The 27,253-nt window shown below is 41.7% G+C and overlaps 1 protein-coding gene across 7 annotated transcripts in view; it reads left to right on the forward strand.

Annotated features, from left to right (window-relative positions):
• GRIP1 (glutamate receptor interacting protein 1) overlaps nt 1-27,253 on the forward strand; it is a 663,043-nt gene that overhangs the window by 566,700 nt on the left and 69,090 nt on the right. For 6 of the 7 annotated variants that reach the window (XM_032854882.1, XM_032854884.1, XM_032854883.1 and 3 more), the window contains 6 exons: nt 415-562; nt 2,536-2,705; nt 8,753-8,908; nt 9,604-9,756; nt 19,290-19,476; nt 20,051-20,196. In XM_032854882.1, the coding sequence (XP_032710773.1) occupies nt 415-562; nt 2,536-2,705; nt 8,753-8,908; nt 9,604-9,756; nt 19,290-19,476; nt 20,051-20,196 (960 nt within the window). The remainder of the gene's footprint in view (nt 1-414; nt 563-2,535; nt 2,706-8,752; nt 8,909-9,603; nt 9,757-19,289; nt 19,477-20,050; nt 20,197-27,253) is intronic. The other variant, XM_032854881.1, reaches the window with a different exon arrangement.

Here is a 27,253-nt window from a genome sequence, read left to right on the forward strand (position 1 = left end):
CCAACCATCCATCCAACCATCCAACCATCCATCCAACCATCCATCCATCCATCCACAGTAGGTGCTGTTGAAAACCTTTTATTGAGAAACCTAGTGCTTTCAGGCAGTGCCGAGTGATAAAGAGGGCATAAGGACACACAAGACATTATCCCAACTAATGTGAAGCTTGAACTTTAATTGAAGAGGTAAACCCGTGTACGTATTCCTGGATATGCAAGCTGGGCAGAACAGGTGTCCTAAAAGATGCTCTAAGGAGTTAGCACTGGCCGGGAGGATGGTACCTGGAGGGAAATGTACGTTTCAGCGATAACGTTAACAGACCAACATCAGACTGAACATTGTCCACATTTTTTGTGTGTCTGTTTGCTTACTGGTTTTGTTTTGTTTTGTTTTCTGAAATTTGTTCTTCCATAGATACTGTGGCAACGGCATCCGGGCCACTGCTAGTCGAAGTTGCCAAAACTCCTGGTGCCAGCCTTGGGGTTGCCCTCACTACCTCGATGTGCTGTAACAAACAGGTCATTGTCATAGACAAAATCAAATCTGCAAGTATTGCAGACAGGTGGGTGTTGTACAAAGTGCCTACTTTTCAAAACTGCGTGTGCTAAAATATATATATATGTATTTCTCTGTATATACACACATGTAATACTTACATATGTACACATGCATCACACACATACATATATGATTAAAGAAAACAATTCACCTGCCCATTTATACGAGTTTCATCGAGAAAGCAAGTTACGGTTCTAAGGGCTTAAAAATTCACCTACCTTATAGCCACCCCACCATGTTCTGTTGTCTCATCCGATGTTTGGTGTGGTTGTTAGAGATAGGAAAAAAGAAAGTCAAGCAACTGAACTAGTTTTCCTACTGTGTTCTAGGGCGATAGATTGCTTTTGGTGTAGGGTAGCAGAGCATGTCTTCAGTCTGCTCCCTTTAGAGAAGTCATACGTTTTCCTGAACTGTTAACAAATAAATCTTGCCAAAATCTGATAAAAATCTCATTCCTTTTTTCTTAAACGAGTAAAACAGTATTTTTGAAACAATGCAGTCTTTAAAGAGACGTCTCACGCTGTCACAGAATATTCATCTTAGGGTTTCACAGTTTTCAAGGGCCCCTGAAACAGCACTCGTTCCTATGACACCATGAAAACAAAAGCCCTTCTTCCTGAGTTTTTCTTCCTAATTACTGTTTTAGACTTATAAGGTAAGAAGGGTTGGAGGCAAAAAGACTACCTGCCCACCTAATGAATTATTTCCCAGCTCCCGGTAAGAGAACCCCTACTTCCATCGCTGAAGCTCTCCAAGGGCATCGGCACGGAATTTGATTTTTAGATGAAAGGGATGACTTGAAATGCTTTTTTTTTTTTTTTTTTTTTGTCTTGAGAAGGAGACTGTTCTCACCGTGGAAATTGCTTGATACACTCCGAGAGGCCCCACCTCCCCTGCATGTTTCCAGCCTCTTTTCCATATGCCCTCACCCTCCCTTGGAAGCCTCGCACTCCGATGCAGTAACCTGCAGCAAACCCTGTAGTGGTCGGTCTGCAGCTGCTCTGTGGTCAGTCTTCAGCTCCTGCAGTGATCAGTCTACAGCTCCACTGTGGTCTTACCCTACATTCGGTCCTTTTCCAGTGACGGCCATTGATCCAGGGGTGTTCTCCAGTTCAATGGTGCAGGATGCTTTAATTTTCTCCCTGTTTTTTTCCCATTCCGCAGGGGGTAACCAGTTTAAGGAGCTGTCCACTTGACTGGTACGTCGGGATGCTGACTGCTGTGTTTGCTTTTCTCAACTCATCCAGTAGCCAGTCTCTTTGAGTTCAGCAAGATGTAGCAGCTAGCTCCTCCCCCGCCCCCCAGCTTTCCCCTTCACTCACCATGCAGGCCTCCTTTTTGACTCTTTTGACTCCTGCATAATTTCCATCACCATCGAGAGCTTTTGTACTAATCATTGTTTAACTCCAGAATAACAAAATAAAGTAGAATAATTAAAGCAGTGGTGATTTGGCAGCTCCTGTGAGAGGTTCTGAGAAAGCATTAGCTGACACTCTCCCCACCCCCCAGTTATTCCCATTCACACATAAAATAGTTGTAAATGAGCCCCTTCCAATTATGAGTCACATCTTGACATTCTGAATATTTACCAGCTCGTATTTACAGATATAAAAACTAACAAGGGGGAAAAAAAATCACAGGAAAAAAAAAATAAAGCCAAGGGGAAAAATTGTCCTGTTCTTCTCTTCCCTCCCACTCACTTCCCTTCAACTTTTGGCACCGCCACCCCGAAATAATCTCTTCTTTTTTAAGAAGCACGAGAGAAAAACGTTTCCTTGAGTTTTTCTGTTCTTTTCTACATTCCTATTCACACGCAAGGTACTTAACATTTGACAGATGGTGTTTCCTATAACATTCAAACTTTTCCTTTCTTAAGTCAATTGAAACTGTGTGAAACATTAACTGTGAAGGACGTGAAAGTCATATTCCAAAGCGGAAGGCGCTTCTACTGAGTACGTGTCCTTTCCCTTTCGGTAGATGTGGTGCCCTGCACGTGGGAGACCACATCCTGTCTATCGACGGGACGAGCATGGAGTACTGTACGTTAGCGGAAGCCACTCAGTTCCTGGCAAACACCACGGACCAAGTCAAGCTTGAGATTCTTCCCCATCATCAGACCCGCCTGGCCCTGAAGGGACCCGACCACGGTGAGAGGACCCATCTAGATAATTCTCTTTATCTTCCCCTTGTAGTTACTGCCACTCCAGCAGAGTTCGAGGGGAGAGACAGGGAGTCTACTCCTGGCTTTATTTCTTTCAAAGCTGCAGATTATCTTTGTTGGCTTTTCTTCATCTTCCAGATCCTTCCCCCCACCCCAATCCCTGAGCCAAACGTAATTTATTTGAAACCTCGGAACTGAGGAAAGAAACAGGGTTTGAAACAGAATTTTCAGGCTTGTACTATTTTTTTTTTTTTTTAAGCCTTTGTTGCGAATTCAGTGTGGAGAGAAAGGAAATAATTGGACTTCCTGTTAGGCATATTGAATTTCCATTCTACTTGAAGGACAACAAAGGCAAATTGTAAAACTCTCACTTTTTAAAAAATAATTATGAAGTGGGTATTAATGGCACATCCTTCAAATATTTGGAGAGGAAAAAAAACAAAAAACAGTCATGAGAAAGGTTGACTTTCTCTATATATTGTCTCTTTGCCAGAGTAGCTTTTTGGGATGGAGAACTACCTCTGTGACCAAGGACCATTCCTGGGAGTATCAGAATGTTTGACTCCATTTATCCAGTAACAGCTGCCAGCTGAGGGGACCCACACCTGTACTGTACGGACACTCACAGAAATGTGTGCTAAGTGTTTATGTACCCACCTCTTAGGCATCTTTAAACAAAACCTGGTACAAGGTAAAGGACTTAGAACCCCAAATCACATGAAGAAAGTCTCTCTAGTGGAGTCCTTGTTCCAACTCCTTCTCCTTTTCCTCACACCAAGCGGCCTCCTTTTTTATTCCTTGAAATCGATTCTTTGAAGGTTCAGGAGTGCTGTCAGGGGGCCCGACTGGAGAAGAGCTTTCTTTCTTTTTTTTTTTTTTTTTTTTTTTTGAGAAAGAGAAGAACTTTCCCCGGAACTGAAATTTTGCTTGTGAGGATATCGTTTGTTATCCTGTGTCTCCCACCTTCTGAAACCCACTGCACTTTGGGGGATTAAAAAAAAAAAAGACAGACCAGATCATTTTCATACTGAATGAGTCAGCTGGATGCAACCTTTTTTAATTAAATGGAGCTTAGACAGCCCTGGAGCTAATGAAAATCTCTAGAAAAGCATTACCTTTATCAGATTTTAATTTGACACAATGGAGCAGAGAAGTGATGTGGTAGACGCAGGTTAGGGAAGGAAACTCTGCCTCCTTTGACTAGAAACTATAAGGGGTTCATGGGAATGTGCCCCATTTCCGCTCAGGAGACCCCACAGGGCATACTGGCAGAGGGGAGAGATTTCTAAAACTAAGTTTCTTCTAAATTAGCCCAAAGTCGTCACCGGATCTGGACCACAGCGGGTCTATGAACGCACACAGTGTCGTGCTTTCTCTGTGTGAGATTCATTTTGGTAAATTCCACTGTCAAGAGAATCAGACTAGGGAGCAGACCCTTGCAAAATGTCATTATCTTTAGCAGCCCCGTTTCCCCCTTTTTATTGGCCCTGTGTACAAATCATAAGTAGTCCAACTAGTTTGCAGCGCATGAAATATTAAAAATTTTTACCTGTCAAGACAGTTTGAGAGGGTGCGTTTATATACTAAGAGACATGGAGACCAAGAACAAAAAAAAATTTTTTTTCACTGTGGAAAACCTGATGTCATTGTGATTTTTTTTGGAGAGGTGGAGGATGAGGACTGGTAGTTGAAGTAATTCTAGCTTCCGCTTCCGACCTTATCATCTACTTTGGCTGACAGTACCATCCTTCTTATCTAGCCTACAGGCATCTCCCTGCATTTTACATTAAAATCAGACTTGCATTTCCAAGAGGACAAAAGTATTGGCTCCATAACATAATTTAATCACAGTTAAGAAGGGAGGGAAAATACCTAAAGAATTTTATGTATTTTTATATATTCTCAAACTTCTGAGGGTCTTTAATGTGGGAGAGTGGTTTTACATAGTTTTCCCTTTGTCCACAAGAAAGTTCTGGTTATTCTTTTCAGGAATTCTGATGCCTGAACAGCATGTCTCTCATTCCAAGGTGGATGGAGATAGAGTTCCCAAATTTTGCTTCCCAACAAAGCATTCACTGCCACAGCGTTTTCAGAGAAATAAAGAAATGGACACATCAGCTAAGAATGAGATTAACTGTGCCTCTTGCTGATAAATAGCACTAAAAATGCCGACATGGAGTTATTGTTGAGTTTCCAGTAAGGTTAGAAATTGGTCCCACTGAGGGTCTTTGGGAGACATAATCGTGATTGAAGTTCACGAGACTTTGGAGGAGAACACGGGAGCAGAGTGACACGGTTCAGTACACTCAGTACCTGGAGAACCTTCCGTCTGTGAGCTCCAGCAGCAACCACGAAAGCCGCTGTTGCCTGTTAGATATTCTGGACAGGGCAGGAGGGTACAGCGAGAGAGGGGAGCAGACAAAAGTCCCCTCCATGTCAGATACCTCATAAGACTCCAAGAGTGATGCCATCATGGGATATGTAAAGAGCATTTTATTTTTAACTTGCTACGCATGGGTCTCTATCAAATCCAGGAACACCCACAGGAAGAGGCCGTGTGTGGTGGTTCCAGGCAGGGACTCTTGAATCAGATTTGTAGACATTATTCTGCCTCCACCCCTTGGGACAATAAGCAAGCTCTCCCACTCTTCTGTTCCTCAGTTTCTTTATCTGTAAGATGGGTGTAATAATAACAGCAGTGCCTGCCTCCTAAGTGTATTGTGAGAATTATCTGAGACAATCCATGAAAAAGCGTTTAGCACAATGCCTGGTATTTAACAAGTGCTCAGGGAGAGTTGGCTGTTATTATGGGGACCATTAAACGGGAGAAGGTATAGAAATGGTTTTTGCAAAATGTAACATTTTATCTTTAAACTCCTGAAATGGTTGTACAACAAGCAAGTGAGTATCAAGTACACCACCATAAAACAGAATAGATTTGGAGAGTATGTTCAAAAGAGGCAATAGCTGGTGTCCCTGGCCCACATTTTTGCTGAACACCTTTTGGATTCATTATGCATGGCATACAATCTCATGCCTTCTCTTACATCATTTTTGCCCCTTAGTATTTCATATATGTGAAGCTATAGTCATCAGGAAAAGCTCAAAGTCAAGGTACAGGTTACTAACCTACACTTAATCTGTTTGTAACAGTTGGCACAGGGCTGGGCACCTAAGAGTGGTCAATAATATCTTTCTTACGGATTTGTTAATTGGGTGCTACAGTCACAAAAAAATGCCCAGTGATTTTCAAAGTCCTCCTTAAAGAACTGGATCAGAAAGAGAGTGTAGGATTCTAAAGTCCATTCTCTATGCTCTGCCTTCATTTGAAACACAGACAGTACTGGGTAAGAAGTTCATTAGAGTGGCTGTTGCGGTGAATTAGCCAGACACAGCCATGACTGCATCTTTCTAAGAGGTCTTCTTGCACTCCCCAAAATAGAATGAGGATGGGCAAAGAGAATCCATTATGAACTTCCCCTGCAACAGTCTTTATCACAAGGAAAATGCTGCTGCAGTGTGGACAGATACACTCTGGCTCGTTCTTATTCACTTACGCATTCATTCATTCATCCGTCATTATAGACCGGCTACTGTTCTAGCTGCTACAATACATCTAGTGAGCCAGACAAGCCAAGTAAATTCTCATGGAATTTTAGTATAGAGAGACAAACATTTAAAACATGTTAAATAAATAAAGCCATTTCAGACTGTGTTAAGTGCTGTGAAGACTAGAGAGTAGTAATGGGACAGCGTGGGATAGGGCAGTGAGGTAGCCCCTTAGCTGAGACCTGCATGAGAAGAGGGAACCAACTCTGCAGGCAACTGGGAGATGAAAAAAGAGCACAGGCAAATGCCTTGTGGCAGGAAGCACCCTGGCTTGTTCTAAGAATAGCTGTAAGACCAACACAATGGGGAGAGTGATAGAAAGCTGGAGAGATAAGTAGGGGTCACATTCAATTCTCCTTGTAATTGTAACCCACTGAAGCAGCTTAAATGGGAGGGACTTGTTTAAAAGATTACCCTGTGTTGGGGTGCCTGGGTGGCTCAGTTGGTTAAGCGCCTGCCTTCGGCTTAGATCATGATCCCGGAGTCCTGGGATCGAGTCCCACATCAGGCTCCCAGCTCCATGGGGAGTCTGCCTCTCCCTCTGTCCTCCCCTCTCATGCTCTCTCACTGTCTCTCTCTCTCAAATTAAAAAAAAAAAAAAAAAGATTACCCTGTCTTACAGATACTGGGAGAGACATACGTAGTAGATGCATCGGGGAAGCGAGTTTGCCGGTGTTGCAAGGGTCAGGGAGATAATGGCTTGAAGCTAGGATATGGACAGGGAGCTGGAGCCCAGACTAGAAACAGGAGTGGGACAGAAGGAAAGGGCCCGGGGGGCACAGAGCTATAAAATTACGGTGCCTGTGCAAGTGCTCTGCAGATTCCTGAGATAGTCTCTAAACCTGAGTGTCCAGTGAGTGAAATTTGTTAAGTGAGAGATAACATCTTTTTCCTTTAAGACTTTATGTGTAGCCAAGTGGATGGAAAAGAGGCAGACTCAGCCTATGTAGCAAGAGCTCGTTTGTTTTCCTTGTGTGTACCAGCACCTTGTGAAGCACTGTGTGCATAATGCTCATAATCGTCCTGCAGGGGAGATGCCTTCTCGATCTCCCCCTGACACGTGAGGAAACTGAGGCTTAGGGAGACTGAGTAACGGGCTAGGGTCCTACAGAGAGGCTAGGCTGCAGCCAGGACTGAAAGCCGGGTGGGTTGCAGCCCGCAGTGCCCTTCCCTGCTGGTCCTTTGGTTCCACGAGCGGTCTCTTCCAGAAAGGCTGCCAGGTGGCCAGTGACGCTGATTATCACAGGTGGTACAACTTCAGCCATTATCTGAATGAGCCTCGTTCAAATACCTGTATTTGACCCTCTACATGAATAAATGTTGTTAAATAATTCACACGTTAGGCATCTTTTACTTTACTTTAGAATCATGACACTGAAAGGAGATATGAGTTCATGTGTTATTTTTAACTCTTTAAGATTGTTCAATGAAAAAAAATCTCATATCGGACGTAGTAACAAACATAACCTTGCCCCTCCTTCAGAATGCTGGGTAGAAAATAAAATCTAAATAATGTCAAAATTAGAATAGAAACACAAATACATTTTCTTTTTCAATAAAGGAGAAAGGAAAGTTTTGAAATAAGCTTTATTAAAACACTATGGCATCGATCACAGACCCATACCCTGAAACAAATGATACATTATATGTTAATTTTTAAAAAGTTATGGCATCTTAAAATAGAACAACATATGAGCTCTTTTGAGAATTATTTCTTTCAAATGTAAACAAATTTTTTTTGAAAATACAAAGAAGTTTAAAGTATAATGAGACTTTTATTTTCTCCGTATAAGGATACAAATAAGATTTTGATATTGATGATTGATAATGGGGTTTGGGGGGGATTGTTTGTTGTTGTTGTTGTTGTTTTAAGAAAAATCAAGTCCAAGTGATGGATTGGAGTGTAATTACAATGTTGGAACAGGAGATTGTGATGTGTGGCTGGTAAACCACTCAAATCATGAGCCGATGTGATTTATTGTTCCTTCTTTTCTTTTTCTCAAAAAAAGCACTACTAACTGTCCAAGATGTGCAAATCTTTAATTACTAGTCATGTGCCATAGATCTTTATGGGGTGGACTTTTAAGTGTTAAAAAAAATGTTTTTAATCTCTGCTGCAAACCACAGGGGGAGATTAGAAATTGATTCAATAGTCATTTTAAAGGGAGAAAAAAATGGGCTGGGGAAAGACATGCATTATTCTTGGGAAGATGAAAGGCTTCCATCCCTGATGTTAATCATCTGTTTTGCTGACCGCTGAGAAAGGGCAAAGGCAGTACATTTTGTTTTTCTTTTTTTGTAAGCGGCTTTCATTTTTTTGGTTACACTTTTTATTTGTACAATTCAGTTACTTTTTCCTTTTTTTTTTTTTTTTTGGTTCTTTGTTTGTTTTTCTTATTTCTCATCATCACCTCATGTGGGCAGTGAAAATTCAGAGGAGCGACAGGCAACTTGCGTGGGATTCCTGGGCCGGCAACCACTGCAGCCTTCACACCTACCATCACCCTCATACGACCCACCCTGACCATTGCAGAGTGCCAGCCCTGACGGGCCCGAAAGCGCCTCCTTCAAACAGCCCTCGTAATGTTCCAGACTTTCTCCTCCTGCTCTTTTATTGAAATGATAGTCTTCCTCTTCCTCATCTAATTCATACCATATTCGGCTTCATGAGTGTTATGTGCTTTTCTTTTTTTGTAGTAGCAAGTTTTTGTAGTAGCTTTTTTTTTTTTTTTGTAGTAGCAACTTACTATTTCTGACATTTGAGTCTTTTTTTTTTCTTCAGAAAGCATTTGTCATTAGGGAAGGATGTCACTGTTCAGAAGGCTTTATATGTGGTCAGGAGATAACAGTTCCAAAGATTATGGAGACTACAAGGTTCCCAGCGTTTCCTTGTGTATTTGGCACCACTTGGGAAATTCATGTCAGAATGTATCTATGAAAATGAGACGATGTACCTGATACATGGAGTTGTCGTTTATGGGGAAACTTGTTTTAATGCTTATTTGTGTGTGTCTAAAGCAGCGTTGATAGCGCGTCTCTGTGTTTCATTGTGTTCCTGAGGGTCGTGGTGCTCCTCAAGTGGTTGTAGGCTCTGGGAACTCAGAGATTCTGAAGGGCTGTTTCCATGGCCTCTGAGACCTGCTCTCTGTCTGGTTGGGGTCCTTCCTAGCCATTGCTGGGCATCCTCTGTCTTTGTGGATCGTTGCTGGTTGGCAAGGGTAGCAGGCGCCCAATCCCCTGAGAACGCTCTGTGCCAAGTGTCTACTCTCTTACAGCAGCTTTGGTGTCCTCCTTCTCTCCTACCTCCATGAGTGCATACAGCCTGAGTTCCCTGAACATGGGGACTTTACCTCGAAGCCTCTACTCGACTAGCCCTCGTGGAACCATGATGAGGAGGAGGCTGAAAAAGAAAGACTTCAAAAGCTCACGTAAGTGAAATGCTAACCGTTGTCTCTGGCCTGGAGAAAGTGTGTGGGTGGCTTGGCATCAGTGGCAAGCATGGTTTACAGTGCCTAAATGATCACGTGGTTGCTAAGAAGCTCACAGCTCTCTGCCAGAGATCGGGGAAATGATATCTATTATCTCTATGATAGCAACTGCGCGGAATACAATTTCAGACTGAATTAGTTCATACTGCCTCCGCCTACAACTTCGTCTCTGAAATTTCTTCTTCTTCCTCTTTTGAATTGAGAAAATAACCAAAGAGGTGATTTTTTTTTTCCTTGGACACTCCTTCCATTTTGGGTAGCTTTGGACATGAAACATTTGTTCTTAATTTCTTATTCACGCTAAAGCAATTTTTTGAAAACTATGTCCCCCTTCTGATAAATAGAAGAATCCCGTGCATTTGTTTAATAAGATTATAAATTTACTCACTTATCTTTCCAGCCAGGTCTAATCACAGTCCAGAGAGGTGTGAGTGTCTCTTGTCCTATCTGTCCCGTTTGGGGGCTGCAATTATGATTCCTATAGAAAAGCTCCAAGAAGATGGGCTCTCTCCCTGTGCTTACCATAGAAATAAAATAAGGAACACCCTGATGTTACCCTAAATAGAATGAAACCCAGGTACTTCAAGGCTGGAAGTGAAGAGAGAATGTTCTTATGAGAAGGGATGTCTGGACCTATTGTTTTCCAGAGATTCATCTTCACAAGTGAACCCACCAGGCCACCATCAATGCGGGAGGCCAGCTATCACCCACACTAGGAAACCGTCTCTTCGTGCTGTAGGAAGCTGACAGTTTCCTTACAAAGAAAGCCATTGCAAAAGATAGGGTCACCACTGTGGTATATTCGTGATTTGGACTTGCATATCCCTTCAAGTATAAGGGGTTTTGTCATCTTTAGTATAGGTACATGACAGTAAATTTGAAATTAGGAAACTAGAAGGAAGATTGAGTTTGATTAAAATGAGAATAAACAGCTTCTAGAGTCTCATATGTTTCTTAGCTGACACCAAAATAAACTATTCCCTCTTAGAAGAAACTAGTTGAAGGCAGTAGAGTGAACTGGTGATGAGGACAGAGGCCCGTGTTCTCCTCCCGGCATCGTTCCTGTAGGACCTTCAGCAAGTCACCTGAACTCTCTGTGCCTTGGCTTCCGTAGCTACAAACTGTGGAGTAATTGTAGTGCTTACTTCATTGGGTAATTGTGAAGATTATATGAGAGAATATATATATATTCTTCCCACCAAAAGGGACATATGGGACAAGAAATACACTCCAGGCTATGATGTGAATATATATGTATTATATATGATTAAATATATATTATGCATATTGTAATAAAATTATATGCTAACTATATATACATATATGGATATACATATTATACACATGTGTAAGTATTATTATATGTATAATCTTCACAATTATCCAATGAAATAAGTACTATAATTACAGATAGATAGACAGACACTAGAAAACCTGGTAAATGGTTAACATTATTTAACTTACCCATTTATTAGCCATTTGAATAGTTTAAGTGTTAGTTATTATTCCTTGTATCTAAATTGTCATGTGCAAAAATCTATTGGCAGTGTTCTCAAATTTAGGCATTTTTCACAGTGGTTACTTTAGCTTACTACATAGGTTTTGAGTCTTCTGTATAAACTTTCAGGGTTGGTGGTGGATTTCTGTATATGAAATTTTTTTAGATATAATGCTTCCTTGGGCAGCGTCCCTCACTGACAGCAACAGGCTCACAGCCCTCAGCAGGAAGAGCAATTAAAGCAAATTCATTACTGTTTGTACTTCTGCTTCACTGGCTAAATATTTATTTGTGTTAGGTAAGACTCGCTGCATTAATTAAAGACATTAGTGGCTACAAATGAGTAATAACATGTTTGGCCATCTCGGGGTGACATTTACATCACTTGAATTCTGTAGTAGGAAACAAAGCCGAGGCCAGGCTGTCACTGACACTCAAAACCAACTCAGAAATTCTGTTTGGAACCAGAAAGTGATGCTCCATCGTAGGAGAAACAGAAATGGAAAGCCGGCTCAAGCGACTTGGGTTTGTGGTACACATTAGCCACCAAGCCTCTTTGACCGTATGCCGACCAGAACGTTTCTGAATGTGTCTCAAGAGATCAGACATTTTGTATTGCAATCAAACAATAACATCCAACGCTTTTATTCTTACTCCAAAGAGACCTATAAAAACAATGACAGTACTCCGAAGTCATAAAAAAAAAAAGAATGAAGTTTTTTGGATTTGGGGATTTTTTGTTGTTGTTGGTTTTTGTTTGTTTTTTGTTTTGTTTTGGGTTTTTTTTTTTGTTTTTTGTGTTTTTTTTTTAGTTTCTCTTCTCCCTCCCTCCCTCTTTCTGTCTCTCCCTCTCCCTGTCTCTCCTTGCTTCTTGGTATGGTCATATTAGATGTAAAGGTTTTCCCAAAGAACGGATAATAAAAGTTTGATTATTCTCTCACTAGACCATGGTTTACTTCCACCACTTTATTTATGTCTTTATTCTATGCCGTTTGCTTCCCCTTTTCTAATACTTACGTTTCTATGGCAACCAGTCCATTTGTATGGACGGTGAATCATGGCAGAGTCACAACAAATATGATAAAAAGCTTCTACGCTGTATTGGTGATGAGGTGAGGCCAGAGCTTGCAAAACAGAAAAAAATTCCCACATATGTTTCTAGTAGAGAAGGGCATGCCAAGAAGAATTAAATTCTTCTCCCCTAAATATTAAAACATTCTGTCTCATTGACTGAAGGGGGAAAATACAGGAAGTCTGTAGCAACACGTGACAAGAATTAAAAGAAGAAAGTGCTGTGTTTGCTTCACAGGAAGAAGGATGAGTATCCCAGCACTGGGCTGGGAGGAGTGTCACAAAGCCCTGGGAGCATTGCAGGGCCGTGTCACAGAGGGAACCCTCTTGTCACCTCTTTTGGAATTTTACTGACCTTTGCCCCCCAGCTTGGGCTGCTTGGAGGTCAAGGCCTTTTCCAGAACCCTATCATCCCCCCCTCGTGATGGCAGCATGACTGAGCGGTGGACCTGGTTCTTTCCCCTGGCTTCCCGCTTCTGCGCACAGAGCCAGTGTAGACTCTGTCTGTTTGCAGTCCGCCTGACCTGCAGCCAAGTGTGGAAGCTAGACCACGTCCCCAGAACAGTCTTTGCCTCTTGTGCCATCACCGTTTACTAGCAGGGTGGCCAACACTGAAGAGAGCTGAAGGGAAGAGAATGAAGAAGCCAAACAACTTCTGTCCCTGCCACCGACCCCTGAGGAAAGGCCGGAAGGCAAAGGCAGCTAATGGTAAGCTTGTAGACGTGAGCAGGGAGCCCTCCAGGAGGTGGCTCATGAGCTGCGCCCTCCCTGCCCCCACCCCCGCACACCACCAAGCCCACCCTCATTTGGAGAAGGGAGCTGCTGGACGCCGGAACCGGATCATGTGTGCTGGACCCACAGCAGGCTGACTCCGATGGGGAACACTTCAGTGAGCTAGAGGTCGTGAGGTACGGGATCGAATAGAGAGAAACACAGTATATTAATAAATCTTTGCAGCCCATTGCTCTGGATACCTTTTAAATGCTTTTCGTATCGGACAGTCAACCTCACAGACTTCTAAGTGAAGAAAACATTCGGCAGATTTTTAAAACTTTATAAGCTAAAAGTGATCATCCGTTTTCCTCCTACGTACATTAGGTGAGACAAGACAATTCTTGTCTTGTCTGTAAACAGAGCCCTCCAAGTGTGAACAGGAACAGGACAGAGCAGATGCGAAGCCTGAACACAACCTTGCCACAAACTAGTGAGCAAGATGCATGTACATTAGAGCAGGAACTTAGCCATCCCCTTCTTCACCTGGGAGTAGCAATGGGCACCCTTCAGGCCAGAGCCAGTACTTTCCCGGAGCATCTGCTACTGGGGAGAGAATCCATCGTACAAATGTGTAAACTACAGGGTTATAATTCATAATAAATCACCTTTTTCTCTCGCTGGTTGGCCGCATTAATGAAGCAGGGTAATCAAGCTCATCCTTTTTTCCTCCAAGTAATATTGGTTGTTTTTTTTCTCCTGGCTCATCATCTTTAAATGTACAATTTATCTTTTTCGTATCTGATAATAATTTGTAAGACTTTAATATCTGTGAGTAATCAGTATGTACAATTTCAAATGAAATCTTATTGTTTCAGAGAACAGATTTCAATATATCAAAGGACTTACAGAGTTAATTATAAAAACCTAGATTATTTAATATAATCCTCTATTTATTATATAAATTATAAATTTATATAATTATAGAACCAACGTTTAACATATTTTTAATCCTAAATTAAAGGTCCTAATAATTTATATTGCCTCGAATTTCCTCCTGGTAAAGCTTATGAACTTAACGATGCCCACAGTGAGCACTTATTTCTATTTTCAAAACCTTTCAGAGATTTCAGTTTCTCAACTGTCTTCTCTAACCATTCCAAAAATGTAGCAAGTCTGTCCTTTGAGAAGGTCTTTACTGTATCCAGCCTAATCCTTCCTATTATGATTGATCCATTTCTTCTTAATTCTCTCTTAGTGGAAATGCCAATCAGCTGACTTATGGGTTCAAAGCTTTTAACTCCAATTAAGTAATCCAAAAATCTATACAAAACTGAGACCTCAAATGGAAAAAAATACATATTAGTATGAACCTATAGGAAAATTAACATGAGTAAAATATTCCTAATGAAGTCCAAAAATCATCACCTGGAAGACAGAATAAAAGTAATCTGCCACATGCTTAGCAAAATAACTCAATCGGAAAAAGACAACTATCATATGATCTCCCTGATATGAGGAAGTGGAGATGCAACATGGGGGGTTAAGGGGGTAGGAGAAGAATAAATGAAACAAGATGGGATTGGGAGGGAGACAAACCATAAGTGACTCTTAATCTCACAAAACAAACTGAGGGTTGCTGGGGGTAGGGGGGTTGGGAGAAGGGGGGTGGGGTTATGGACATTGGGGAGGGTATGTGCTATGGTGAGTGCTGTGCAGTGTGTAAACCTGGCAATTCACAGACCTGTACCCCTGGGGATAAAAATATATGTTTATTAAAAAAAAAAAATTTTTTTAAAGTAATCTGCCAGAGAGGTGACATTCTACTATTGTGTTCCTGCCTGCAATGAGAACAGACCGGAAAGAAACCCAACTCTCCAGATCATTCCTGAGTACCTCTAGTCGTTGTCTGCCACCAACAATAAATGCATGATATGAAGGACAATCAAAGTACAGTTGACATCAACAAAGGCACACTAGAAAGTGTGATCTGAATTAATAAGGGATATCGCTTCTCGGCCTTTTGGCTGAGATCAAGTGTAAATTAATATTATGTAGTCCCTGGGTCAGATCCGGGAATGATCTAGGCCACCACCTGTAAAAAGCTCAGAGTTGGAAGCTGACTTTACCCCCTACTGCAGGCAACTTTAATCTCAACAGTACGAATTCTGTTGTGAGGACAGTGATGGTGCTTCTTAAGAAGAAGGTGATTTTCCTTCCTCCACCCAGACAAGTGATCCATCTCACCATCCTCTGCCATGTCAGCTACAATGTTGGAATGAACCATATGGTAGAGATCACTGGGGTCCGAGGAACAACTTCTAGTTCCATAAGTCAGCAGAACCTGATGACTCCAAACTGAACTATTGATTCCCGAAAGGAAAATGTAGATGATGTCACAAGACCCAGTTTGTTCTTTGTTTATCTAGTGTTCTTTGAATGTTCCAGACATTGGGATTTCAAAGAGGAAGAGAGCTCTGTCCCAGTCTTTAGAGAACTCAGGGTCAAGTGGAGAGAAAGTCAGGCAAATAAAAACCTGATAAATACTGAAATAGGACCATGCGTTTGAAGTACGGATATGTAAAGAATGAGTACCTGGATAAGGCAGGGAAGGGGACATTGAAAACCCAGGGGAAGGGCTAAAGGGACAGAGGGATGAAAACAGGGCTGCAGGACATGGCACATGGAAGGAGCATCAAGAAGCACAAGACTGGATAGGCAGAAGAGCATGAACTTAGGAAGGGTCTTGTGAGCTCTGCCAGCATTGAAGATGATGTTCTACAGGAAACGGGGAGGCATTAAAAGATTCTAAGTTGGGCGATGACCTGCATATATGGGAAAAGCCACTCAGGCAGCAATTTGAAGGCTGTTAGCATAAAACCAGAGACAAGGACACAGGTTGTAAGTTTATAGTGATCTCTGTGAGCAATGGTGAGGGTCTCCTGCAGAGAGTAGATGAACTGGGGGCCTCCTCATGAAGAGAAAGTTAATCTGGCAATAATATGCAGAAAGTGTTGGGGAAGGACCAGAAACATGTATATTCAAATACTTTAAATAAAAATAGTAAAAGCCGGAATTGAAGCATTAACGGTAAGAAGGGAAAAGAGGATTTGTAGAGGTTATATTTTAGTGGTCATCTTGAAAGGACTTACTAGTCGATTGAATTTGAGACAATGGGGACGTTGGGAGTCCAAGCCTACTTCTGGATTTCAAGCCTGGTGAACTAGAAGTATGATGGTCCTACTCATAGAAACAATAGCAGGAATGAGAAAGAGAAAATGATTAACTCAATTTCTAAAACTTTGAGTTTGAAGAGTCAGTGAGATATTCTTGTGGATGGGATATCCAAGTCAGGAAATTCATCACTGGAGCCTGAGAGAAACCGGAGGGTTAGATTTGAGAAGATACACACAGAGGTCATATTACAGAAGTGTGAGAAGTGAGTGAGGGCAAGGAAAGGAGAGAAGGCTAAGAGAACCATGGGCAACTCTCTGCAGTGCAGAGAAGGCAAAGGGACTGAAAGGGGGTGGGAAAAGTCAGAAACTAAGAACAAAGCATTGAAACCAAGAGAGTAATTTCAGAAAGAAAAGGATGGTTCCCAAGGCCAGATGCTGCAGGGTAGTTTGAGTGGATAAGGCCATTGATTTTGGCAATCAGGAAGTCATCAGTGAGAGTAGATTCGGTAAAGGGTGAAGGGAGAGGCCAAGTTTAAAGCAGTTTTGGAATCAGTACAAAACCTAGAGGGAGAGGTCAGAAAGCTAGGAGAGTGAGCAGGAAAGTTGGAAAAAGTGAGAAAAATTTTTATGGCACAAAATCACAGGGAGAGGAAACAGATAATACCAGAAAGGAGGAGCTGGCCTTGAAAGGGAAGGAAGGATACATCCTCCTGAAACAGGAAGAAAAAGAAAATGAGAGCAGATAATGATACAGAGAAATCGAGGTGGAAAAGAATGTTTTTAAGGAACTCTTATAAATGAAAGAAATGAAGTGGGAGTAAAGATTGGTCCTTAAAGTGTTAGAAATGTTTGAGACAGATCCTATGAGAAATCAAATATTACATAACAGAAGATTCCAGGGCCCCATAGAGAATTGTGTGAATTCATAGTGACTTTCTCTAGCACCCTTCAGCAAACTAGTAAGAGCAGTGGACTCGAGCAGATATCAAAGAGTATAGTGTATTAGACTATAGAAAATGTCATGAGGTTTAGGCATCTCTGATACCAGCAGATGCCTCATTGAAGTGGTCACCAGGGGTCCAAGTGGATTGTGGAGGGAAATGATGCTAGTAAAAGGCACTAGGTAAAGATGATAGCTTTCAAACTGGGTTCCCCAGATTCACACTTGAGGGATGGGGATGCCTCCTTTAGGGTCTCCTTTTCCTACCTCAGTACCTTCAGTAGCTCTGTTTTTATCTGGAATACAAAGGCATCCCTTACACACTTTTCATTTGAAGTGGGGAGAGGGGATGGAAGCTATTGCTACCAAAACCATTTGAAAACCACTAGATTGGAAGACAAGTGAAAGAGTGGGGCTAGAAGTCATCAAGAAGGGAAAGTTAGGGCCTAAGGACTGGGAGAGATGGCTAATAAGGTTGCATGATCAATAGGAGGGTTCTGATATGAAGATCCTGGAGCGCGCTCCAGTTTGAAGGATCCTGGCGTCCAGCACAGGGCTCTGCTTATGGAGAGCTGAGGTTGGGTGGGATTGCCAATAATCAGCACCGGGAGAGCTAAAGAACCATAAACATAGTGCATTGTGTGTTGCCATCGTGTCAAAAATACTGAGGATATGGAAAAGCTACAGATCAGAGGAGGCAAATTAAGAGTCAAGCCCTGATGTCAGTGAAGAAATGGGAGGAAACAGGAAAAGTAGAAAAGTATGGATTTGAAGGTGAGACAAACGAGAAGTATGTACATAATATAGAACTTTAAAATAGAAGTGGCTTACGGTAAAAACAAAAACAAACAAACAAAAAAACCAAAAACAACACTGGATGTATGCAGCAAGAAAGGTTATGAACTCTTCTTTCTCCTTGCCCCATGCAGGGAAAGCAAAAAGAAAATGGCTTCTGGTTGCAGCGAGTTTTGAGGTATATGGTGTCAGCTAGTTTCAATTACAGTAAAGAGGCCAAAGGATCTCTTTTGGAGAAGTGACGGTCCAACATCGGACTGTTCAGAGAGCTTGCTCATAGAGAGTAAGGGAGGCAAGGGTCCCAGTGGGCAATGCTGATAGGCATCTAGGAGTGGAGTGGCCTTTCCATGTCCCAAACTGGGGATAGGAACAAGACAGAGATGGGTACCTGGGGCTTAGATGAGTATCAAAAGAATGAATGCAATAAGAGATGACAAAGTAGGCTGGAGATGCCGTGAGATAGAATGAAGACCGAAGAGCTTAAATTGGGGGAAAGGAGAAATGTAAAGTTTCAACAATTCCATCATGCCAACCCAATACTAGAATAAGGTTGATGAGCTCGTCCTCACCACTCCAGGAGCCAGACTTTTTCTTCAAAGCTGAAGGTCAGATTGTTTATAAAAAAACCTTAAAGCCTAGGCACAAATGGATAGAGGGAAAAACGTATTAGACCAGTTAGCTCTACTCTTTTTTCATAGGAAAGAAATTAATGCCTTCCCCCAAGGTTACACAGCTGGTTGCCTGCTGATGGAGCCAGGATCAAAAGCCAGATACCCAGTCCCAAAGCTGTCCTCTGCCTACAGCCCCCACAACTGTCCCTGGTACCAGGGCTGAGTATGTGACCGAGTATGTAACACTGTGACTAAAATGTGATAGATATCGGGAGATTCCTTTATCTAGTTCAGCTCTGATGAAATTTTTGTCCAGAAGACCAAAGTATCACCTCCGCCATTGCCAAAGAGCTTTTTTTTTTTTTTTTTTTTTTTTTTCTTCAAAAACATGATCTGTGTCAGAAATGCTGGTGTTCTGGGACGCCTGGTTGGCTCAGTTGGTTAAGCATCCAACTCTTGATTTCAGCTCAGGCCATGATCTCAGGGTCTTGAGATCAAGCCCTGCATCCCACTCTGTGCTGGGCGTGGATCCTGCTTGAGATTCTCTCTCTCTTCCCCCTTCCTTTCTCTCTCTCTCTCTCTCTCTGTCTAATAATAAGAAAAGAAAGAAATGCTGGTATTCCTTGTGCTTGCCTCAACCCGAAGTCATTTTTTTGTGTTTGTTCCTCTAGTGTCATTAGCCTCCAGCACAGTGGGCTTGGCTGGGCAGGTCGTTCACACAGAAACCACAGAAGTTGTGCTGACAGCAGATCCTGTCACAGGATTTGGGATCCAGCTGCAGGGCAGTGTGTTTGCCACGGAGACGCTCTCTTCTCCACCTCTGATTTCCTATATTGAAGCTGACAGCCCAGCAGAGAGGTAAGACACTCTTTCACAGCATCTCTCTCTGTGCATTTCTTGTGCCGGCTATCTCTGACTAGCTAATAAATTATGGAACAGTGCTCAATGCAGGAAATGCAGGATGTAATGAACTCTCTGTTCGACCAATAAAATTTTATGTTCTTGGTAAGGTTTGAGAAGAATAATGAGCACAAATGCCTTTATCTGGCAGATTTTTGTCCATCAGGGACTGGTGGCCATCTTAACTAAAAGGGAAAGAACATCTCTAAAGTTCAAACTTTATTATAATAATTTTTCTGCTGTGCGGGGACTGTACATTACTGTATATTGGTCCAGATCCGATTATAAGAATACCACAGTGCTAAATTATGAATCACTTCTCTGGGATACATCGAGACTCCCTCACATTTGTAGCCGTCAAATGCAAGAGGGCAGGACCTTGCAGTTGATCTCATATGATGCCCACAGCATTGAATAAACAAAACCAAATGGGTATGCTATTTCACAAGGATCAAACAAAATAGATTTGGCAACATCCACCTGATAATTACCTGCTCTGTCTACAACCTCTAACATGTGGTTCTAAATATAGATGTGGGGTGCTACAGATCGGAGACAGAGTGATGGCCATTAATGGGATTCCGACTGAAGACAGCACCTTTGAGGAAGCCAACCAGCTCCTCCGAGACTCTTCAATCACAAGCAAGGTCACACTGGAAATCGAGTTTGATGTCGCAGGTATGATCATATAATCGCAAGTCAGCTGCAGAGTTGGCAGTGGACTGCGTGTGAATTATATGGATTATGTGGTAGAAGTGGAACTATTATTTTATATACCAAACACATTTTTGTTTAGGAGATTTGGGGTATCATTTTGTATTGAGCATTGTTTTTGTACTATTCATTAAAGTGTCACCATAAGAACAGTTGAAAAGAAATGTGACAAAATGAATAAGTAATAGCTACTATAAGGGTGATAAAAAAATCACATAGCCTGTATTCTTCCAGATTTGCCCTTATATGCCAGAGAAGCCATATTCTTCTGTCACGCAGACAAGAAAAGCCTCTCTTTGACCCTTCCTGCTACAAAGAACATATGAAAGTTTGGTAGGGAACAATGAAAATTCATTAGGTGGATTTATACAATCACAGTTGGTAAATATTTGGTCTCTAGTGTTAAAAAGAAAACTGCAACAGACACTTGTTAAAAACAAGGAAGGCTTTCTTCAGGACTATTTCAAGAGAAATCAAGACTTGGATAGGGAAGAGAAATTGAATTTAAATTCAAAAACAGTAAGGACAGCTGGGAATGTAAGGCCACCAAGCAAGGGAAGGGTGAGGGAGTCATGGAATGGAAACTGACTAACAGGAACTTACTTCGATATCGAGGGTGTGGAGATAAGGAATTTGACTGTCTACTCAAGGGTGGAGAGATTCTCAATAAACTGACTGAGCAGGATTCTTACTAAAACGGGGCTAAGCAGGCCATGGACTAGGCCAAAGACAAGGCCTGGTTGAGAAGAGGAGCCTGACGTAAGTTTGGTCAGGAAGGGAATCCTTGTCAGTAGCTAACAGGTGTGTGAGTTATAGAGGTGGGTGCCAGATTCTATTTAATAAAATTGTCTTCACACAGTGAAGAGCCAATAATCTTTACCAATCACTAAAGATGTGCCTTCGGACATAGAGATTGCATTATCCCAGCAAATACTTGCTGAGTGTTCACTGGGGGTCCATTGGAGATGAAACAGTAGACAAGGAGTGAAAAAAAATCCCTTTCCTCATGAAGCTTGTGGTATTACAGAAAGTTGATTTTTAAGTTAACAAATATCAATGGAAGCAATAATAAGTGCTCTGAGGAAAATAAAACAGAATGGGGAATTAGAGGATGACTGTGGGGAGCTATTTTCATGGGATGACTCTTGGAGGAAGTCATATTTGACCCGAGATTTGACGTTTGGGAAGGAGCCAGCTCTGTGGGAATATGGGAGCAGGGTACTCCAGGTAGAAGGAACAGCCAGTGTAAAAGACTCGAGCCAGAATAATAAGCTGGGTGGCTTTGGCTGGGTGGCTCTTACCGAGGTGCCTGGGTAGCTCAGTCAGTTAAGTGTCCGACTCTAGATTTCAGTTCAGGTCGTGATCTTATGGTCATGGGATCAAGACCCACATCAGGCTCCACACTAGTGGGGAATCAGCTTCAGATTCTCTCTCCCTCTGGCTCTCCCCCCACTCACATGGGAGTGCATGCTCACACACACACTCTCAAGTAAGTAAATGAGTCTTTAAAAGGGTGAGGAGGGACGCTTACTGTAGCATAAGGAAGTTGGGAATGGGGATTAGATTTGATGTTGGAGATGGGGTGAGAGAGATTAGAAGGGGCCAATTAATGCAGTGCCTTGGTATAAAGAATTTATATTCCAAGTGTAATGATATCATGGAGCGTTTTATGGACAGTAGTGAGCTATCCTGATGGATGTGTTAGAGATCCTTCCGAAATGAGAAGGGACAATAGCAGGAGCAGAAAACCTAGTTAGAGAGTTGCAGGGGTTGGATTGGTAAACAATGATGGCAGCTTGGACAAGGTGGTAGAGCTAGAGAAAGTGACAAAGAGTGAAATTTAGGACATGGCTTGAAGCAGGGCTCACAGACCTCGCTTATGGAAAGAATATGGAAGATGAGAGAAAGGGAAGATCATGGATGACTCCTGAGGTGGAAGGGTCAGTAATTGAGTAAATAGTGATGACTTGAAGGAGAGGAAGACTTGAAGAATGGAAATTTGAGGATGACAACAAATTCTATTTTAGACCTGAATTGGTAAACCCTCTGCCAATTCTAGGGGGGAAAGTACAAGCAGATCCTTTCCTGAATTCAAAAGACAATTGTCGAGCACCAGTCTCTAAATGCTAGGCACTGTGTTACCTTCAGATCATTTAAAGGGAAAATATAAAGGATTAATATCCTCCAAGTGCTCAGAATCAATTAGACAAGAGCAAGAACTGTTGCAAGATAAGAACAGACTTACTGAGTATGTGTTGCCACTGGAATGTAAAAGGATGGGCCCAGGGGACCTCCAACAATACCTCCTGGAGCCTAGGATGGGCGGGGGAGGTGTCTGGGCCAGAGAGCAGCCCTGAGGGGGGACCACCTGTCAGTGATTAGTAAAGTCTTTGGAATACATGCGAGCACTAAGGAACGAGTGACAGGAAGGAGGGGATTCTGCCTGAGGAGAGATTAAACTAAAATTGAAAGGGGAAGAATGCTAGCAAAGGAGATAATGAAGATGCAGTCTGAGAAGTGGAAGGAGAACCAAAAAAGGTAGCATTTTGGAAACCAAAGCAAGAATTTCAAGGTCATGGTCAATAGCATAAAGGTATTTCAGAGAATTCAAGTAGTATAAGGCAGGAAGGGTCCACTGTATGTGGCAATTAGGAAAAAGCACATTGCAGAGCAGTTTCAGGGAACTGAGGTGCCCAAGTCAGACTAGTAAACTGAGGGGTGAGGAAAGGGTGGAGAACTACAGACAAGCTATGCTTGCTTTCTGCCAGGGAGCTGGATTTTGGAAAGAGTATGGCCAGACAAATGCAGTGAATGGATAAAAAAAGATGGAGGCCACTGTGGACTTCTCTTTTTAGAACTGCTCCAGCATTTCATTACATACTGGACACTCCTTTATACCTCCTTATCCCCCACCCAGTGGTTCTCAGTCAGAATCAGTTTTGCCCTAGGGAACATGTGGCAATGTTAGGAAGTGTAGCTGTGGATGAAAAAAGATGGGATAAACGATAGAGGGGGCATCAGGGTCGAGAGGGGAGGTATTTTGTTTTGTTGTTTTGTTTTGTTGCTACTGGAGAGATCTGAGCATGTTTGCGGCCTAAAGTAAATGAAGGAGAAATTAGATAACTGATGAGTATGGGTCCCTAAAGGAATGAGAGGAGATGTTATCTAGAACATAGGTAGGCCTAAGACAGGCCTCTTGTGAGTTTAAAGAGAAGGATGTGAGAATATAAGTACATTTTTATCTGTGTTTAGGGTTTCATGTAAGAACTATCAATCGAAGGTAAAAAGATAAGCATCTTGGGGAGTTGAAAAGAGTGATAGTTTAGAATACCTAATGGGGAAATGAGTGAGAAAGCTAGCCAGACTCCTGTAAAGGGATTTTCAAGCTGCGCAGTGGACCAGGCAGAGTCCAGCAGCTCCAAGTGGATAGCCCTGTCAACCTGTTATGGTCAAGTAGTTCTTGGTCAGGTGACCTTAGCTACTGAGGATTAACAGTAGAGGTGGTGGGCAGTTAGACTGAGCCAGAGATGGAGATTTCTGGAGAAGGTTCAACAGGAAGAAAACTAAAGTCACAGTGGGTCAAATTGTTCCAGGAAGAGCACATGAATAAATATGGTGACAACCTCAGAAATCACGATAATATTTATCAAATGCTTGCTCTATAGCATGTCACTCCTCTAAGCACTGTGTATTAGCTCACTTATAACAGCAGTGGAGGTTACTATGATTACTATGAAAACTGAGGCCCACATAGTGACTGGTAGGGCTGGGATTTTCACCTGAAGGCCACGCTCTAACCACTGGACACAGGTTGCAGAGGGGAAGTCAATAATGGAGTCACGTGATAGACTGGGAAGAAGGGGAGGACTGAAGAATCTAGGAGTATTCAGGAAGAGAAATGGGCATACCAAGAGAAAGTTGAGAAGGGAGCCAATGGCAGGAGACTGAGTCAAAGTGGCATATGAGAGCTTAGGATTTCAGAGGTCAAGAAAGGCTCAGGGTAGCAGGCTGCTGAAGTGGTATAGAGTGGAGGTGAATATTAGTCAACCAGAGTTCTGGGAATTGGAAATGCAGTGTAATTGAAAGACCTTGCATACCGTGGAATTTCCCAGAAGGAGGGCGTGACTTGGAATGAGGAAAGGAATATGAACTAGCTGCTCTTGACACGCCAGACGCAATCCTATCAAAGGATCTCTGCAGTTTCCCCCACCTGTAGCTCTTCCCCACCGTGTTCAGGTGGTCTGCTCACTTCCTTCAGGTCTTTGCTCAAATATCACTTGTTCAGAGAATCATTTCCTCACCATCTATCACTTTGTCCCCTTTCTCAGATTTATGGTTCTTCTTAGCCTTTCTCATGCTCCGATGTTATATGGTGGATTTATTTATTGTCTTGTCTTCTCCAGCAGAAAAAAATCTATGCTGTCAGGGACTATGTGCCTTCTGTTCATGAATGTATCCCAGCCCCTAGAATAGTGCTTGGAATGCAGGAGACTCTCAGCCAAGATGCGGTGAATGAATGAATGAAGTACAGTTACCTCTCCTGAGGGACTGGAACCAGGAATTTCAGTTTGCGTCCAGAACTGGTCCCATACCCACTATTTCTCTGGGGTTCCTGGTCTCTCCGTGCTGCATGTTTCTGCATATCTGCTCTGTTTGTCTCTGCACAAGTTCTTTCTGACTTTTGAGTATACTTGATTGCCCCATCTTTGCCAAGACCAGCCAGTTCAAATTTCTAATTCTTAGATTTGGTTCACCACAGCTAAGCAGGAATCTGGTAGAAGGACCCTGTAAGAATCAGTCAGATGGTGGCAAGGGTATGGTTTTCAAAGGAGGCTGTCCGCAAGCCCCAGAATGTCCTCACTACAAGCACACAACATTAGTGGTGAAGTGACTCTTCCGATCCAATACCTTTATTTATTTATAAATGGGGAAATTGAAATTTGGGTGGGGAAACTCAAGGTCACACAGCAAAGTGAATAGTAGATCCCAGATCTGTTGACTTACACCTGTCTTTTTCATATCATGTTACACTGCCTCTTCAAAGAGATGTCAGAGTTTCCAGCATGAAAGAGCAGGGTTTCTGAACCTATGCTCTACTGTCATTGTTCGTCAAGGGGAGGTGGCTATCCTGCCCACTGTAGGAGGTTGGGTAGCATTTACTTGAAACACTCCCATTATGAATGGCCAGCACAATCTGACCTCTTCCATAAGCAGTCTCTAAGTATTTACTTGTGCTATAAATGCATTTTTGTTTTATGTGTATCCTCAATATTTATTCATTGTTTAACTCATTCTTAATATATATGTATACTTTAATATTTGTTGATTAAATACTTTAATATCCTTGGTTTAGGCTCCTAAGAAATAGAAACTATGTCTAGTAAACTCACTTTATTCAGTACCAAACTTGCCTGAATAAGAGACAGGAAAAAAGGGACTTAAGGTCTTCTCCCCCGCCCTGGTTGTTCCATAATTCAGTCCATTTCAAATGGATAGAAATGATGTAGACTGGGGCCAGAAAACAATCTGCTCCCATGCTATCATTCTCTCTTCCCTTGTTCATGGCTGATCTCACTAATTGATTTCAGTATCCTCCTGCTGAGCCCAGACACAACATCAGAATCTCCAAAATAACACTCTAGCTAGTCATTACCAGTCTACTGGCATCTGTTGGAAACTGCTGGAATCAGAAAGAGGGGTTTTTTTAGCCATTTGAGAACTTGGAACATTGGTAGGAAATATCTGGGCATGAGCGATTTCAAGACTGCCCTATCTTTCTGGATTCACTCCTAATTGTACAGGCGTGGGCCACCTATTTCTAAAATTCTTCCTCAAAAGTATATTTTACCCAGATATTTATTCCCAAGCTACTTGTCTCAGAGATTAGCCACTTCTACTTTATAACTATTTTAAGTGATATAGTGTTTAAAAAGCTTGACTGCGAGTACACTCTTGCCTAAATCTCTCTTTAAATGGGTACTACTGTACAAACAACACTGTGATAACATTTACAGAATTCTTTTCAAAGCTGGAATGATTCATAGCCTCATCACTCTAAAAAAAGTTTAATTTTTTTTATATTTCTTTACCATACATATTTACCATATATATTTATATATATCTACTATAATAATATGTAAAAATATATATTAATATTTCCTTTACCGTACATATAATTTTATAAAGCTCTACTCATAATAATATATGCACAATTTACATTTTGCCTTTTTTCAATACTGTCTTTTAAATACCAGTCTAAAAAATCGTAAATACTTGAAGATTCTGCTTTCATTTTGAAGTTATTTTGTTGGAAAAGATGCAGCTCAGTTCTGGAAAGAAGTTCCCGTGAAAATGCTGTCAAATGATGTTTGTCATCATTACTAGAGCCCCAGTGTTTTCCTCTGAGTTGGGGGAGGGATTAAGCATTTACATTTACCGCCCCCCCCTTAAAATCTCTTAATTTTTCGAATCTCACAAGAATGTCCAGGTTAATGAATTATGATGCAGTGATTATCTTACTGTGCCAACAACGAATGCTTCAGGCAGAAAAAGCAGGCCAATTGGAAAGAAGGGCGCCTTTGTTTACCCAAATGTGTTTTTAATTATAGTATTAACAAAGATAAAGCAAAATGAGGGAAGCACAAAATAATCACATGGGAGTCTAACTAAAATAAACATTCTATTTACTTACTCTAAACCTATTGTTTCTCCAAACATCTTTTTTGCCTCTTTACTAGTATTTCATTAAGAAACACCAAATTACATATGGTTTTGCTTTACCCACCAAATAACTGTGTAGGCAAAAAAAATTACCAAATGTAAAATAAATCATGTTGGTATTTAAAGATTAAAATGAAGCCACAGCTGATCAAAGAGATTCATTTGTTGATATTTGTTCATCACTATGAATATTTCAAATCTTATGTAGTCAAACATGATTCATTACTGTTTTCCGGGAAGTGATAACATCTCCTCCAGTGTCATTAGCAATGTTAATCTCGGTCAAGGTTCCCTGCATTAA

Source organism: Lontra canadensis, unplaced genomic scaffold (genome assembly GCF_010015895.1).
Source record: "Lontra canadensis isolate GAN:19392208 unplaced genomic scaffold, GSC_riverotter_1.0 scaffold9, whole genome shotgun sequence".
Classification (NCBI taxonomy): domain Eukaryota; kingdom Metazoa; phylum Chordata; class Mammalia; order Carnivora; family Mustelidae; genus Lontra; species Lontra canadensis.